The sequence below is a fragment of the Raphanus sativus genome, unplaced genomic scaffold, assembly GCF_000801105.2.
Source record: "Raphanus sativus cultivar WK10039 unplaced genomic scaffold, ASM80110v3 Scaffold0176, whole genome shotgun sequence".
NCBI lineage: Eukaryota > Viridiplantae > Streptophyta > Magnoliopsida > Brassicales > Brassicaceae > Raphanus > Raphanus sativus.
Window position 1 is genome coordinate 1,645 of NW_026615496.1, and position 14,302 is coordinate 15,946.

Consider the following 14,302-nt stretch of genomic DNA (forward strand, 5'->3'; position numbering starts at 1 on the left):
CAGAAGCTGCATCTACTGCTATCCATCTGATCAACAGATCACCTAATTCTACACTGGGATTCAAGATGCCAGAAGAAGTGTGGATAGGTGCTAAAACCGACTTGGGACACCTCAGAACGTTTGGATGCACTGCCTATGTTCACATAACTGAAGAGAAAACAGGACCGAGAGCCATTAAGGGTGTTTTCGTGGGGTATCCTATGGGTGCTAAAGGCTACCGTGTGTGGATAGAAGATGAAGGCAGATGCAGAACTAGCCGAAACGTTGTCTTCAACGAAGATGAGTTGTATAAGCACACTGTTGCTAAAGAGAAAGAAAGCTCAGGAGCAAAGAAAGCTAAAGAGACAGAGAAACGACCTATAGAAGAGGGTTTCATTTAGTGATGATTTAATCAGAGGGCCTTCTCCTTCAGTTGAATCTAAAGGCCCATCTGATCAAGGTGAAGAAGAATCATCATCATCGCCTGACTCTAACAACTCAAGTGAGCAAGAAACAAGATCACGATGATAGTGAAAGTGATCACGAGGAAGAAAATGCGAGTGATGACACTGAAACTCTGGACAACTATGTTCTAGCTAGAGATAGAGAAAGAAGACAGAACGTGAGGCCTCCATCTCGGTATGAGGATGGAAATTTTGTAGCTTAACGCGCTCAAATGTCATTGATGATTTGGAAATTCAAGAACCTAAATCCTATGCTGAGGCAATGAGAAGCCCTAAGAAGAAACTATGGAAGAATGCAGCCGAAGAGGAAATGGATTCTCATAAGAAGAACAGAACCTGGGATCTAATAGACAGGCCGGCTAAGGCAAAACTTGTTGGATGCAGATGGTTGTTTAAGCTAAGCCAGGGATTCCAGGAGTTGAGGATGAGCGATACAAAGGGAGACTAGTGGCTAAAGGGTATTCTCAGACAGAAGGGGTGACTACAATGAAATATTTTCACCAGTCGTGAAACACGTCTCTATCAGACTTATGCTCAGCATTGTGGTAAACCTAGACTTGGAACTAGAACAGATGGATGTTAAACTGCGTTTCTACATGGAAGTCTAGAGGAACAAATCCTAATGGAACAGCCCGAGGGTTTATTAAGCCAGGGACAGGGAACAAAGTGTGCTTGTTAAGGAAGTCTCTGTATGGCTTGAAGCAATCCCCCAGAAGATGGAACCATCGGTTCAAACAGCTTCATGAAGGATCAGTTGTTTGAACGTGCAGCAAAGATTTATGTGTCTACATGAGAGATGTTAACACTGATAAGGCCATTCTACCTACTCCTATATGTTGATGACATGTTGATTGCCTCAGGAAACAAGAAAGTGATTAAGAATCTTAAGGAGAAGTTGAGTGGCGAGTTTGAGATGAAGGACATGGGAAAGGCCTCAAGAATCTTAGGCATGGACATTACTCGTGATCGAGTAAAAGGAACGCTAGTCCTATCTCAAAGCAACTACATTAAGAAAGTCCTAAAGACTTTTGGGATGCTAGATGCTAAGCTGTGATTACTCCTACTGCATCACACATCAAATTGAGAAGCCTCACAGATGGATGAGTGGAAAGTGGAAAGCATCTCAGATGGAAAGAATTCCCTATGCTAGCGCTGTGGTAAGCCTAATGTACGCCATGGTGGGATCTAGACCTGATCTCGGATTTGCAGTAGGATACGTGTGTCGATTCATGAGTAAACCAGGACGAGAACACTTGAAAGCAGTTCAGTGGGTCCTAAGGTACCTAAGAGGAGCAGTGCAGTCCTAACCTAACGTTTAAGAAGAGTTCTACATTACGAGTGGAAGGATATTCAACTCAGACTATGCTACAGACAGGGACAGAAGTCGTTCAGTTACAGGATATGCATTCAAATTTGGAGGAAATACAGTTTCATGGAAATCTTGCCTACAGTCAGTTGTTGCACTATCAACTACAGAAGCTGAATACATGGCACTAAACGAGGCAGCTAAAGAGGCAATGTGGCTAAAGAATATGCAATGAACTAGGTTTCAAGCAACAAGGGATCAATCTCTACTGTGATTCTCAAAGTGCCCTAGCTCTAGCAAGAAATCCAGTAAACACGAGAAGACTAAGCACATAGCTACCAAGTTTAACTACAATTCGAGACCTAGTGGAAGCAGGAGGATATTGTCCTAAACAAGATTCACACTAATGTCAATCCTGCAGATTTCCTAACGAAGACAGTACATGGTCAAGAAGTTCCAGCTTTGCTGTGAGCTTTTGAATGTGAACTGAGAAGATTGGGAGACGCTCCAGGTGATCCAAGTTGAAGAGATCCCATCCTCGCATGACATAGACATCCAAACAAATAGTCAGTGTGTGCGAATGGAAATCAAAGTCAACAGGGAGTGTCAATAAAGAAGGAGGGATCACCTGGAGGATAATGAGAACCGAGGAGGAATTCCCGGTTCAGGTGGAGTAATCGTGCATCACCAGACATTCCTGTGGTAAGAGAATGTGACTCTGAACGGGCTTCATGAGGCGTCAGAAGCAAGCATCAGGGTCAGTAAACTTGCAGAGAGGATCACAAACATCTCAGAGACAGTACACCTACAGTAAGCAACAGAGGCAGAGTTGTTAGTAACTAAACTCGAGAACGTTAGCTAAACAACTAGGAGCATCTGAGGAGAGAAGTACTATCAGAACGTGACAATGTGTTAACAGGTTCGGGCTAGAGCTGAATCGAATGTCGGATCAAGGAAGGGTTTCACACCAGAAACGGTGATAGCCTATCATCGGGTTGAACAGAACTCTGTGAAATCAATACAGAGAGGTCAGATCGACAAATGAGAAACACAATACATAAAGTTCAGGGAAAAAGGAAGTTACTTTGTTTCGACGAAAGAGGTGGAGCGTGATGAGGGAGCTCAGGTGTGAGCTCAGAACCATGTCAGAGTCTCAGTCAGGTCCAAAGGCAGAGACACGAGGCATTGAAGATGACATGCAAAGCAAAGAATCCACTGGTTAGCTAAACAATCCCGAGATCAACTTAATATCTTAACAGATGACCCTAATCAATCATGAAGAGGAACGATTAGATGTACCTGGGGATGTTAAAGGGGAAAGATGACGTATTCAAAACGAGGTGAGCCGTCATCGGAGAAGTCGAATCGCCGTCTTGGCGAAGAGACATGAATCGACGTCTTGGCGAAGAGACATCGAGGGAAGAGAAGAGGAGGAGAGGCAACGCCAGTGCGGTGGAGCCAACGAGACCTCCATTCACGAAGCTACGGTTGCGAGGCAAAGCGATCGGTGATATCTCACAGCGAGATCGAGTCTGTTCCGACAGAGGAGATTCACGAATGAGAGAGAAGAGAGAGAGGAAAAGTTTCACTGACTTTTCATTTCTCAAAATGACAAAGAGACAAAGGGGAGAGGAGGCTGTCGGTGCAAAGAAATTGCCATATGGGCCAAGACTGAGCCTAAACCAAGCTGGTGGAGATTTGTGATAGCTTGGTTTTATCCCATGCACAATGGGCCAACAACAGCAACATCTCCTTATCGGCCGAAGCCATGCGCATGCCACTCCCACTCCAGCACCTGATCACATACGTAACACATATATATATTGTGTTTAGTCTTGTTGATTAGGTTAAGCAGTCATAAGGAAATATCAGATTACGGCAACTAAGATCCAGCAACAAGTCATACAGCAAGGAAGAAGAGACCCTCAACAAGGATAAATAGCTTAGGCTTAAGTCTATTGTATCCAAGGAGGTTGATTGTATTCTATAGCTAACTTGTGGTGATCCTATTGTAATCAAGCTATCTAGTACACTGATTTGATGTGACTAGTGTCTCTTTGATCTAGTGGATTTTGGGAGCAGAAGTTCTCCCACGAGATGTACCGCGTCGAGGGCCGGGAACTCGTTAAATCTTGTGTCATTTATTATTCTGCACTAAACCTAGATCAAGTTAACTTCTAACCTAAGTAACCTAAGCTAACTATCTCCACATTAAAGTTTGCAATTTCTGAAGATTGGGGAAAAAAGTGACGATAGAAAATATCTGAAGAGGGAAAAGAGAAAGTGACAATAGAGAAATGAGAGAGAAGGTTTTGTTTAAGGGCAAAATAGACAATCAACTCACCAAATGTGTGTTGAAAGCAAAAAGTGTCTTTTGTGATATTAAGAAGTGAGAATGTGTCTGTATAAGAAGTGAGAATGTAATTTTCTCAAATTTATTCATCAACTTTTACTCCGATTACTATTTAAACAGAGAAAAACACACATCTATTATTACGCCAGTGTTCACCCGAATAACTTTTTTTCTTCTTTTTTTCCTCTTTTTCTCAATATTTTATTTTCTCCCACTTTCACTTTTTAATATTCCTCTGAGTTACTCCAATAGTAATCAATCGAACTATTAGTCAGACAATAAAACCCACAAATCTCTCGCATTCTCCAACAAAAGTAAGGGTTACTAATCTTGATACATTATCAAAAGCGACTAACTTGTGCTACAACCAGTGGCGGATCTACACAGGTGGGTACCGGGGCACGTGCCCCCGACTAATTATCTATAATTTCTGTTTAGAATTGTAGTAAATTGTAGGATAGCTCAGTGGTGATTAGTGTACCCCCGTATTGCTTGCGTGTGCTGTTCGATTCTCACACGTTCATTCTTTTATTTTCTAAGTGGGTCCCATAGCACAAAAAACATCTTTTTCTACATAATCTGTTTCGTTCTCGCTCTTGTGCATTTAGTAATGTTTTGGTATTAAAAAATAGTGATTTTTCATTTTTTTTTTTTTGAAATAGTTCACAAATCATTACGTTGTTTAATTTTTATGTTGCAGTATTAAAATTTCGAAAAACAACCTAAGTCCTTTTGTAGACAACTAGAATAACTAAAAATATCAAAATCAATTTTAATTGCTTTAAAATACAATAATATTATATTTAAAATTAAAATAATTATATAATATATTTTGTAATAATCGTGTGCCCCCAACCCAAAAATTTCTGCATCCGCCACTGGCTACAACCTCTAAAAATTCATAATCATAACAGGGCAAAATTGAAATCCAAAAGAACACATCATGTGAGAATTACCTAAACAAATCTTAATAAACTAAAATCGTCAAGTTTTGATTATGAATCCCACACAATCTAACTCCTTATTGCAGGTTAGTAAGGTAACAAAATAGAATCCTCAAAAGCAATCTTGGACCATGTTTGTTTTTTGTATTTGATACAGCATTTAACCATCTGAATACAATATTTGGATTTTTTTTTAAATTTAGTATTTGTATTTAAATGCAACATCTAGATGTTATATTGTACGTTTTTCTTTTGATTTTATAATAGTATTTAAAAACTATTGCTTAAGAAAACTTAAAAGAGCATAGTTTTTTGGACGAAAAGAGAGCACGGTTGTTATTTTTGACTATAGTATTCAAATAAATATATCTTAAATTAATTTTGCGTTTTTGTGGGATATTTTAGTTTTGACTGAAAATGGGATTACAGTTCTAGTGAAAAATGTGATTTTTTTATTTGGGTGGAAAACGTGTTTTTCTGGTTTTGGCTGAAAACGATTTTTTCGGTTTTGACAGGAAAAAACATATTATTTCTGGTTCGTAGTGAATATTTTCATTTTTGGCAAGAAAACGAAATTTTCCGGTTTTGGTGGTGATAACACATTTTTTAATTTTGACGAGAAAACTTGGCTTTCTGATTTTGACAAGAAAAGTACTTTTTTAGGCGGAAAAAGGTAATTTTTGGTTTTGGCAAAGAAATGATATTTTCCGGTTTTGGCGGGAAAAACAAATTTTCAGTTTATGGGAAAAAGTTGTTTCTCGATTTTGGCGGAAAAATGATTTTTTATTTTGATGGAAAATTAATTTTTCGGTTTTTGTGGCAAAACGAGTTTTTCAGTTTTGGGAAGAAAAAATGATTTTCTGGTTTTAGCGATAAAAAGGAGAATTTTAAATTTGGGTGGAAAACATGATTTTTGGTTTCTAGAGAAAAAATGAGATTTTTTTTTTGAGGAGAAATTTGATTTTTAGTTTTGACGAGAAAGTAGATTTTCTGGTTTTAGTAGGGAAGCAAAATTTTCCAATTTTTGACAGAGAAAATACGATATACCGGTTTCGGGGGAAAAACACAAAATATTTCATTTTTGGTGGAAAAATCGATTTTCTGATTTTGGCAAAAAACTACTTTTAGTTTTGGCGGAAAACGAAATAATTTTATTTAAATATTTTATAATAATTAAATAACTAATTTAATTAATTTTATTTATTTGTATTGAAAGTATTTAGGTCCTTTTGATTTTGAGATGAAAATTTAACATCAAAACTCTATATTTTTAGCATCTCAAATACTTAGATATTTTGGATATATTATAGATGATCCATCCAAAATTCAAGGCAAACAATATCTAAATGTTAGCATCTCAAATATTAGTAAAATTAAGATAGTTTAGGCCAACTCCAATGGAATACCAAAACATCAAATTTGTAGTAATTTCATCTCTAATAGAATATAAAAATGACACTATCTCATCAAATTTATTGTAGAATAAAGTGTTACAAAAATTGATATAATTCTATTTATCATACCAAATATTTAATATACATATTTTATTGTGTATCATTTAACAATATATTTCATAATTTTATTAATTAATTCAAATTTGTAACTAAATATAAGTATATTTTATTATCTGTATTTTTTATTATTTTGTATAATTAAAATATTTTTAATTTAAATTTCAAGTAAGAAATCACTAATTATTATTATCATTTTATTTATATCGTAAAAAAAATATTATAGAACTTTTATATTTTATTTTTTTTCAAGTTAGAAATCACTAAATGATTATTGTCATTTACTTTATCTTGTAATATATTTTTATTTGCAGTAATGAACAATTAAAAATATAATAAATTTCGATTTAATAGTATATATTTTAAAAAATTATGTAATACTATTAAATTCACTAAACATTAAAAAAAATTATTTTATATAATAGTTAAAATTTGCTACTAGCTAATACAAATTTATTAAAACAAATATATTATTCTTGCGCTTTTCATAATTAATAGTTTGTAATTTTAATATAATAGTTTATATAAAATAAATACATAAAAGTATATGAATAAATTGATAAACTATAAAATTACAAAATTTAACAAACATAATATTTAAGAGTAATAAAACAAATATTTATCAATAACAAATAATAAAAACATCAAATATTGTGTAACATTTGATGTTATGATCGAAGATAACCAAAAGAAAAATATGACACTAAAATTGCAAATCTTTATATATAAAAGAGAGTTTCAATCTCTCTTGGGGTGTCCACATGGGATGCCAGGTCATAAACTCAAGGCGACACATGTCCCAGGAGATGAAACTCATCGTTTCATTAAATGAATCACGTCGTCTGATCTTCTTTTACATCAACCAAAGCGTTCTCAGTTGAAGATTCGTCTCATTAAACCTCTTCTTAACTCCATCAACCACATTATGGCCTTGAATGTGAACTTCTCTTCTACGGACGATTCTACTGCAAATATAAAAATGTTAGCCTTTCTCCTCTCAAAACCATCTTCTCGATCTTTTGAACAAACAAATTAAACTTAGTTTTTCTTTCTGATTTGAAATCTGGTAAATGTTCCTCCCTGGTTGAGGTTAGGTTGCTGCGGTGATTTCCTCTCCCTAACAAAGGAAAACATGAACGGTTAGTGGCTACACTCAGTCGATGCATCTGATTTTTTTCTTAAATAGTTATGGGTGTCAATATGCTTCTCCTTGAAGCCAAGGTAGCTCCGGCGATTTAAAAAACAAACTCAAGTTTTTCCCTGTAAGATTGACAAGTAACGTGATCTTAATTAGTCCGTGATCTTAGTCATATGATGTTTGCTTCTTCATTTTTTAAGTTCTTCTGTCTTTTTAATCTGACAATGACTCAAACAAATGCAGATGATGATTTAAAGTCAAAGCCTTTACAAGCTGGGTTTGCCTCTGTAAATGGTGTTGGCGATAAAAGGAGCTTTGGTTTCGGTTTCTGTATTACAGTCAAGAGATTGCCACGTATAAAAGAAATACTAATGCTCTGCTTCAGAGAAGTTATGAAGCTATATATGGGGAAATTTATTGATGGTACTGTACTAAGATAAAGGCTGCTTAGTGGGAAGAGGTAAAGCTCATATGTATATATATCATTTGAGTCAAATATCATATAAAATTTTTTTTGCTTGAGTCGATTTTAGTTTTCAACAATGTTTTTGTTTTAAAAAATAGATTATTGTATGATAGTTTTAAGAAATCTGCAGGATATTACTGAAGAAAACAAATCTCATCCATGCCCAACAGAGTGTCTATTCCGTGTTGATATTGTAAATAAATGGAAAGAGTCTTCAACTGTTTCAGTGATGTCCAGATGTTTAGATAATATCAAGATGTCCGGTACGGCCTTACTGGGGAGAAGAGCATTGTCTTTAAGCCAATATACTTTGTTTTTGGATCTTCCGGAGATTCCTTTGTGAAAAAAAAAAGAATATAATTCTTTTGGTTCAATGGAAAATTAGCTCAGAAGTCCAGTGAGAAAGTGTTGAAGGTTTCAATGAAACCATCACAAAACAAAACAGTAAGTAGATTGATAAGTTTCTGACAAAAACTCTGTCTGGATCAAGAATAAAACTAAATATCTTTATGATTATATGATGTATCAGGTTCTGCTTATGTCTCTGAAAGCTGGCGTCGAACTGAATCTAACCGCATCTTGACACATCTTTTTAACGGTACCGTTTATCTTTAAGCTTATGTTTAAGTTCTTGATTATGAAGAGTTGATGGTTGCTCTGTTTTTTATAATGCTTATGATCCAGCAGTAGAAGAGCAATCAGTCATTTGAGAATTAATCGCGTAGGGCAGAAAAGAATGGCATGTGAAAGAATCTTCATTGTTAAAGTAATACTATAAATTGCATTCTCATTGAGTTTCTTGCATCGTAAGTAATCTATTTCTCAGTAACATGGTCTGTTTTGGGATGATCCAGACCAGGTCACCTTCTACATTCCTGGGCGTGACAAGTCAGATAATAGGGATACCAAGAGCTTGCCATGTGTCTCTCTAAGGTAGTTTTGTTGCTTCATGAATTGGTCTAAACAAGCAGAAGAAGAAGGCTAAGGAAACCGAGCGTTATCTTCTGGTTGGACACAGAAGGTAAATCAATTTTTTTAACCATCCGAACTGTTTTTTTCTAATTAAATTGGTTTTACTTAATCGGGTTATGGTTTTGTTGTAATATCTTTAAGTGCTTGGAATGCATTGGATCGCTTGGTGCAAGCAATTTTTATGTCTGATAAACAAGAGGAGAAGATGGTGGTCAAGTAAAGTGATGGAAGATCTAAATCCATTGATGGAGCTAGAATAGGAGGAAGCTTAATGCTTGGATCAACAAGTTCTGCAACCAAGTCTCCTCCCATAAGTGTAGACAAGACGATCAGTTTTTATGTTTTTTTTTTCATTTATTATTTGATCTCAATAGTCCAAAAACTAAAGTTGATAGTGACAAAGTCTTTTGTATTTCTCATTCAGTATAAATAAAATTTTCAAATTTCTTCTTGATTTTGCTTTTATGTTAAAGATTAAAACAAAAGATTTGTTTTGGTATGTACAAGCAATTCTTACTTTTACATTTGAATCATTGAAAAATGGTAATAATTTTCATGAGATTAACAGAGCATAAACCCATTTGAAATTAAGTTGTGAGGGTTTTAGGAAAATTGGATATTTAGTTCCAAATATAAAGGAACAATATTAAGGTTTTTTTTGGTTGTTAAAGAACAATGTTAAGTTTTGTTATCATATACATATATGTACTAACAGTGTTGTCAAACATATGTACTTATAGCAAACCACTCTTCAAAAATGTTCAACTGTATCAAAAATGGTAGGATACATATTTGTTTGTGTACGTATATGACTTTTATGTATCTTCCTTCAAAATTATAGTATGCAATAATGCTGACTTTTATTTTATTATTGAACACACTTCCAAAAATATGTTCCACCTGTGTTGCAAGAAAAAAAAATGTTCCACCTAAGAACTCTAACAATGTCAATTTCACCATTTATTTATAATATCCCATAAATTAAATAATAAATTAACAGGAACAAAACAATATCCTAAGAAACAATGATTTTTTTGAGTAAAACAAACAATGAATTTAAACTCCTTTTCAAACGGAAATAATGTTTCATAAGCTCAAACCGACGAAAAGATCTCTAATCTCACAAATATTTTTTCTTTTGTGCTTACCAAACTCAAAATCCAAAAAAAACATAATATGAAAATTGATGGGAAATCAGAATTAGCAATTATACATAATCAAACATATATTTGAAAAGAGTAAAAATATCTAAAAATAAAATAAAATACAAATAGCATACATATTACTATCATCCAAATATCTACAAACTTTTAAAGAAAGCAAAATGGCATCTTAACATCGTCTTTTGCACTTTTTAATTTAAAAAAATAATTGCAAAGTTTTTGACGAACTGCAATATACAAAAAATCTCAATAAAACATATGATAATGGATTACCTCAAATAATCAAACAAAAGAATGTAAATACAGCGTCTCAATAAAAATAAAATATTATATCATTCCAAGAATCACAACAATACAATTACGCACAATTTGGTCATTTGCAATTATTTGATATTATATAAACAAAGATCACATGTAAATAATGTTTTACAAAAACAGATAATTATTCTTTTAAAACTAAAAATGTCGATCTAAATTTAATTACGTCAAAATCCCGCGCGAAGCGCGGGCTTGCCCTAGTTTGGTATAATTTTAACATTAAATTAGATTTGGTGTATTGGTTAGAGATGTGCTTAGTAAACAGAGAATCATCATTCCAGTAGCATTGTAAATTTTGTTTTTTTTTTTTTTTTTTTTTTGGTTTGATCATCGCAAGAAACAAAAGACCATTTATAAAACAACTAACTTGGTACATTTTCAAAAAGATTTGCATCTCTTAGCGGAACCAACCATCTTCCCTGAGCTACTATTAGCTGGAACACCAACCAACACATCATAGCAGTAAACCGTAACGTACCTCCTCCGCCGATACACTCCATACCGGAAGGTAACCGAAGAAGTCAACCTCAAATCGAACTCTACGCTTCCTTTCACCGCCCTCTCTTTCCCTATCGAATCAGCCAGTCGAGCTTCAACGTAACTCCCGGAGACAGAGAGCGTAGCGTTAATCGGAGTCTCATCTTTCTTCCCTTGATCCAACGGCTGTAGTCTCGTTTCCGACAGAGAAACTCTGTTGTAATAAAGAGTGCAGAAGACAGCGTTGTAGCAAAGCGACATCTTGGAGTTAGGGTTTTGGAATCGGAGCTGGAGGTCCCAGTTTCCGGTGAGATGATTGTTGGAGACGTTGAAATTCGAGAGGGAGAGAGAATTGATGTAAGCGTATGGTAATTGGGGACTGATGAGCCCGAAGTAGAGGACGAGGATGAGTCCTAAGATGAGGAGAAAGACCATTGAGACGATGAAGAGGCGGCGGATTAGGATGGTGCGTGGATTGTGATGATGCGGCGCGCAGGGAGGGTTGTGGTTTTGGTACGGGTTGGCGTTGGACTGTTCAGGTGTATTCGGGTTTGGATACCCACTGGAGGATCTAGAAGTCGGGTTTTGCTGCATTGCTTGATTGTGAGACTTGACAGAATCTGAGAAGAAGATAGAAACTGTCTTTTAAGTATAAGCCAGAAATGCAAACCGACAAGAAAAAGAAATATTTCTCAAGCGGTTTATTTCAAAAGGATATTAAATACGCTACATGCATGTGAGTGCGGAAAACAATGTAATTTAATACTCCCTCTGTTTTTTAAAGATAGATGTTTTAGAAAAATAAATTGTTTTACAAAGATGTATTTTTTATGTTTCCTATACAAAAATTGCAAATTTCAATAAAATTGATTGAATTTATTGAAAGACTATTGGTTAAAATGCATTAGAATTTGATAATTTCTAAAAATGATGTATAGTTAATGTGTTTTTTTAATATGTGTGAAAACACCAAAATATACATCTTTAAAAAACAGAGGGAGTATCAATCAACCACAACATGTAAAGATACACATAAAGTAAACATAATATTATTTTTTTTGATAAAAAAAAGTATACATAATACAATATCATACTAGGATAAGACATGCGCCTTACGCAGGATTAGATTTTATGATAAATATATAAAGCATATAGTATTGACAAATGATGTTACGTCAGTCTTTCGGTTTTATAAAATGGACATTTCAGTTTAGTTACGGGTTTTGTTTAGATTCATTTCGGTTTGTTTTATTTAGGTCTAAGAGAACCTTAATCAAAGTCAATCCAAAATAGTTTGGTTTAGTTCGATTTTATTTTGGTTTGGTTTGTGTTTAGTTCAGTTTTAGTTTGGTCTAATTTGTGTTTTATTCAGTTTAATTTGGTTTTTTTTTTGTGTTTGTTCATGCGACTCACCTCGCCTCTCTCCTCTTCTCGCAGTGACCAGGCCCGGGCGACTGCTTACCAAAAACACAGGTCTCCGCAAAGTCGTAAGACCATGTATGGGGGCTGACGCCTGCCCAGTGCCGGAAGGTCAAGGAAGTTAGTGACCTGATGACAGGGGAGCCGGCGACCGAAGCCCCGGTGAACGGCGGCCGTAACTAAAACGGTCCTAAGGTAGCAAAATTCCTTGTCGGGTAAGTTCCGACCCGCACGAAAGGCGTAACGATCTGGGCACTGTCTCGGAGAGAGGCTCGGTGAAATAGACATGCCTGTGAAGATGCGGACTACCTGCACCTGGACAAAAAGACCCTATGAAGCTTCAATGTTCCATGGGATTGGCTTTGGGCTTTTCCTGCGCAGCTTAGGTGGAAGGCGAAGAAAGCCTCCTTCCGAGTCGATTTTTTTTAGTTTTATTTCGAGTTACAAAAATATAATTTATTGGAACGTAAACAAATCATCATTTGACCACCAAATCATTATTTTTTCATATATAAATGTAAAGCTAAAGATAGTTGCTCAAAAAAATGTAAAGCTAAAGATGTAATAAAATAATTTTATTTTATTATATTCAAAACTAATATAAATATAATAAATATTTTTTTTTGGTTTTGATGTTAATGTTTGAGATTCATATTCTTGTATTTTATTTTTAGTTGTGTATATTTTATTCATATAGAAGTAAAATATATTTTCAAAAATTAGTCGTTTAGGTTAAATGATTAAATTTATCAAATTTTAATATTATTAATAGATTAGTCTATTAACTAACATTCTGAATAAATTGTGTGTGTCATCCTTTCGCAGGCCATGCTAATCTTCTCTGTATAGTTACAATTATATCGAATGTTCCTGAAAGACAAAATATTCTAAATAAATACAATTGAATAAAAGAGGATTAGTTGTAAAGTAGCTTGATAACATTTATTATAAGTAGCTTGATAATAGATGCATGCAATATATGAACTTTTCCTTATAATAAAAAATTTCAATTGCTGGAATCGATCAAATAGAACTTGCAGACCCAATTTTTCATTAATATCAATCTACCTTTTACTGAAGCGTTCAAATAATTAAGATATTGGTAATATTATTTGCATGATTTTAATTACCTTATAACATCTTAGCTTGTTCACCAATCTTTCTAATTAATACAAACATTGCTTTTACTGAAACTTATGAAAATCATATGATACATATATTAATTGCAAGCATAAAACCTGATATAATTTTTATTTTAAAGAATAACATAAAATATGTAAATATATGTTTTAATGTATTTATTACGTTGAAATTTCATCAGTATTGAACTATTATCAATTTAATTACGTTAAAGTTGTGTTGTCTTGTGCACCACAAATCCCCTATATTTCATATATATTTATGTAATATGCTCATATACCTTAATTACCATCTGGATATTATAGGCTTTACCTTGGTGAATAAGTTTTTCCATTTTTTATTGACTTTCCGTGTTTAAAATCTTACGAAAATTGTATCAAGCTAAAATCTCTAAAGAAACATTTAAGGAAACATATGGAAACATATCAATTCATCACAAATCTACTTCTTTATCAAGCAAAAATTTATGGAAACATATTTATTATTCGCCAAAACATTACATACGGTTTTCCTTTTATAAGCACATAGACAGTAAATATTTCGTAAACCAATCAAATTATACTGTTGATTCATTCAGTTCAAGTTAAACCTACTAATTATACTCAAACCAAACAAACACAATCAACAAACCGGCTACATTTCTTCTGTATTC

At 34.2% G+C, this 14,302-nt stretch overlaps 2 protein-coding genes, 1 long non-coding RNA gene and 1 other non-coding gene across 4 annotated transcripts; 2 read left to right on the forward strand and 2 right to left on the reverse strand.

Moving 5' to 3' along the window:
* Nucleotides 1-1,239: 1,239 nt before the first annotated feature.
* LOC130501364 (secreted RxLR effector protein 161-like) lies at nt 1,240-1,984 on the forward strand. The gene is made up of 3 exons (XM_056996266.1): nt 1,240-1,413; nt 1,484-1,722; nt 1,789-1,984. The coding sequence occupies exons 1-3, from the start codon at nt 1,240-1,242 to the stop codon at nt 1,982-1,984; spliced, it is 609 nt and encodes a 202-aa protein (XP_056852246.1).
* A 6,318-nt stretch (nt 1,985-8,302) lies between these two features.
* Nucleotides 8,303-9,581, forward strand: LOC130501363 (uncharacterized). Its single transcript, XR_008939632.1, has 4 exons — nt 8,303-8,605; nt 8,691-8,927; nt 9,016-9,182; nt 9,275-9,581. It is a non-coding gene; the product is annotated as an uncharacterized LOC130501363 (long non-coding RNA).
* A 1,385-nt stretch (nt 9,582-10,966) lies between these two features.
* On the reverse strand, nt 10,967-11,693 carry LOC108830188 (NDR1/HIN1-like protein 3). Its single transcript, XM_018603789.2, has one exon. The coding sequence runs from the start codon at nt 11,683-11,685 to the stop codon at nt 10,993-10,995; it is 693 nt and encodes a 230-aa protein (XP_018459291.2). The 5' UTR covers nt 11,686-11,693; the 3' UTR covers nt 10,967-10,992.
* A 1,597-nt stretch (nt 11,694-13,290) lies between these two features.
* LOC130501366 (U6 spliceosomal RNA) lies at nt 13,291-13,391 on the reverse strand. Its single transcript, XR_008939633.1, has one exon. It is a non-coding gene; the product is annotated as a U6 spliceosomal RNA (small nuclear RNA).
* Nucleotides 13,392-14,302: the final 911 nt, after the last annotated feature.

Coding starts and splice junctions, on each gene's coding strand:
- LOC130501364 (XM_056996266.1), top strand. CDS start 1,240: ATGTTAACACTGATAAGGCCATTCTACCTACTCCTATATGTTGATGAC. Junction 1,414..1,483: donor TGGACATTACTCGTGATCGA/GTAAAAGGAACG, acceptor TTGGGATGCTAG/ATGCTAAGCTGTGATTACTC. Junction 1,723..1,788: donor GCAGTTCAGTGGGTCCTAAG/GTACCTAAGAGG, acceptor TACGAGTGGAAG/GATATTCAACTCAGACTATG.
- LOC108830188 (XM_018603789.2), bottom strand. CDS start 11,685: ATGCAGCAAAACCCGACTTCTAGATCCTCCAGTGGGTATCCAAACCCG.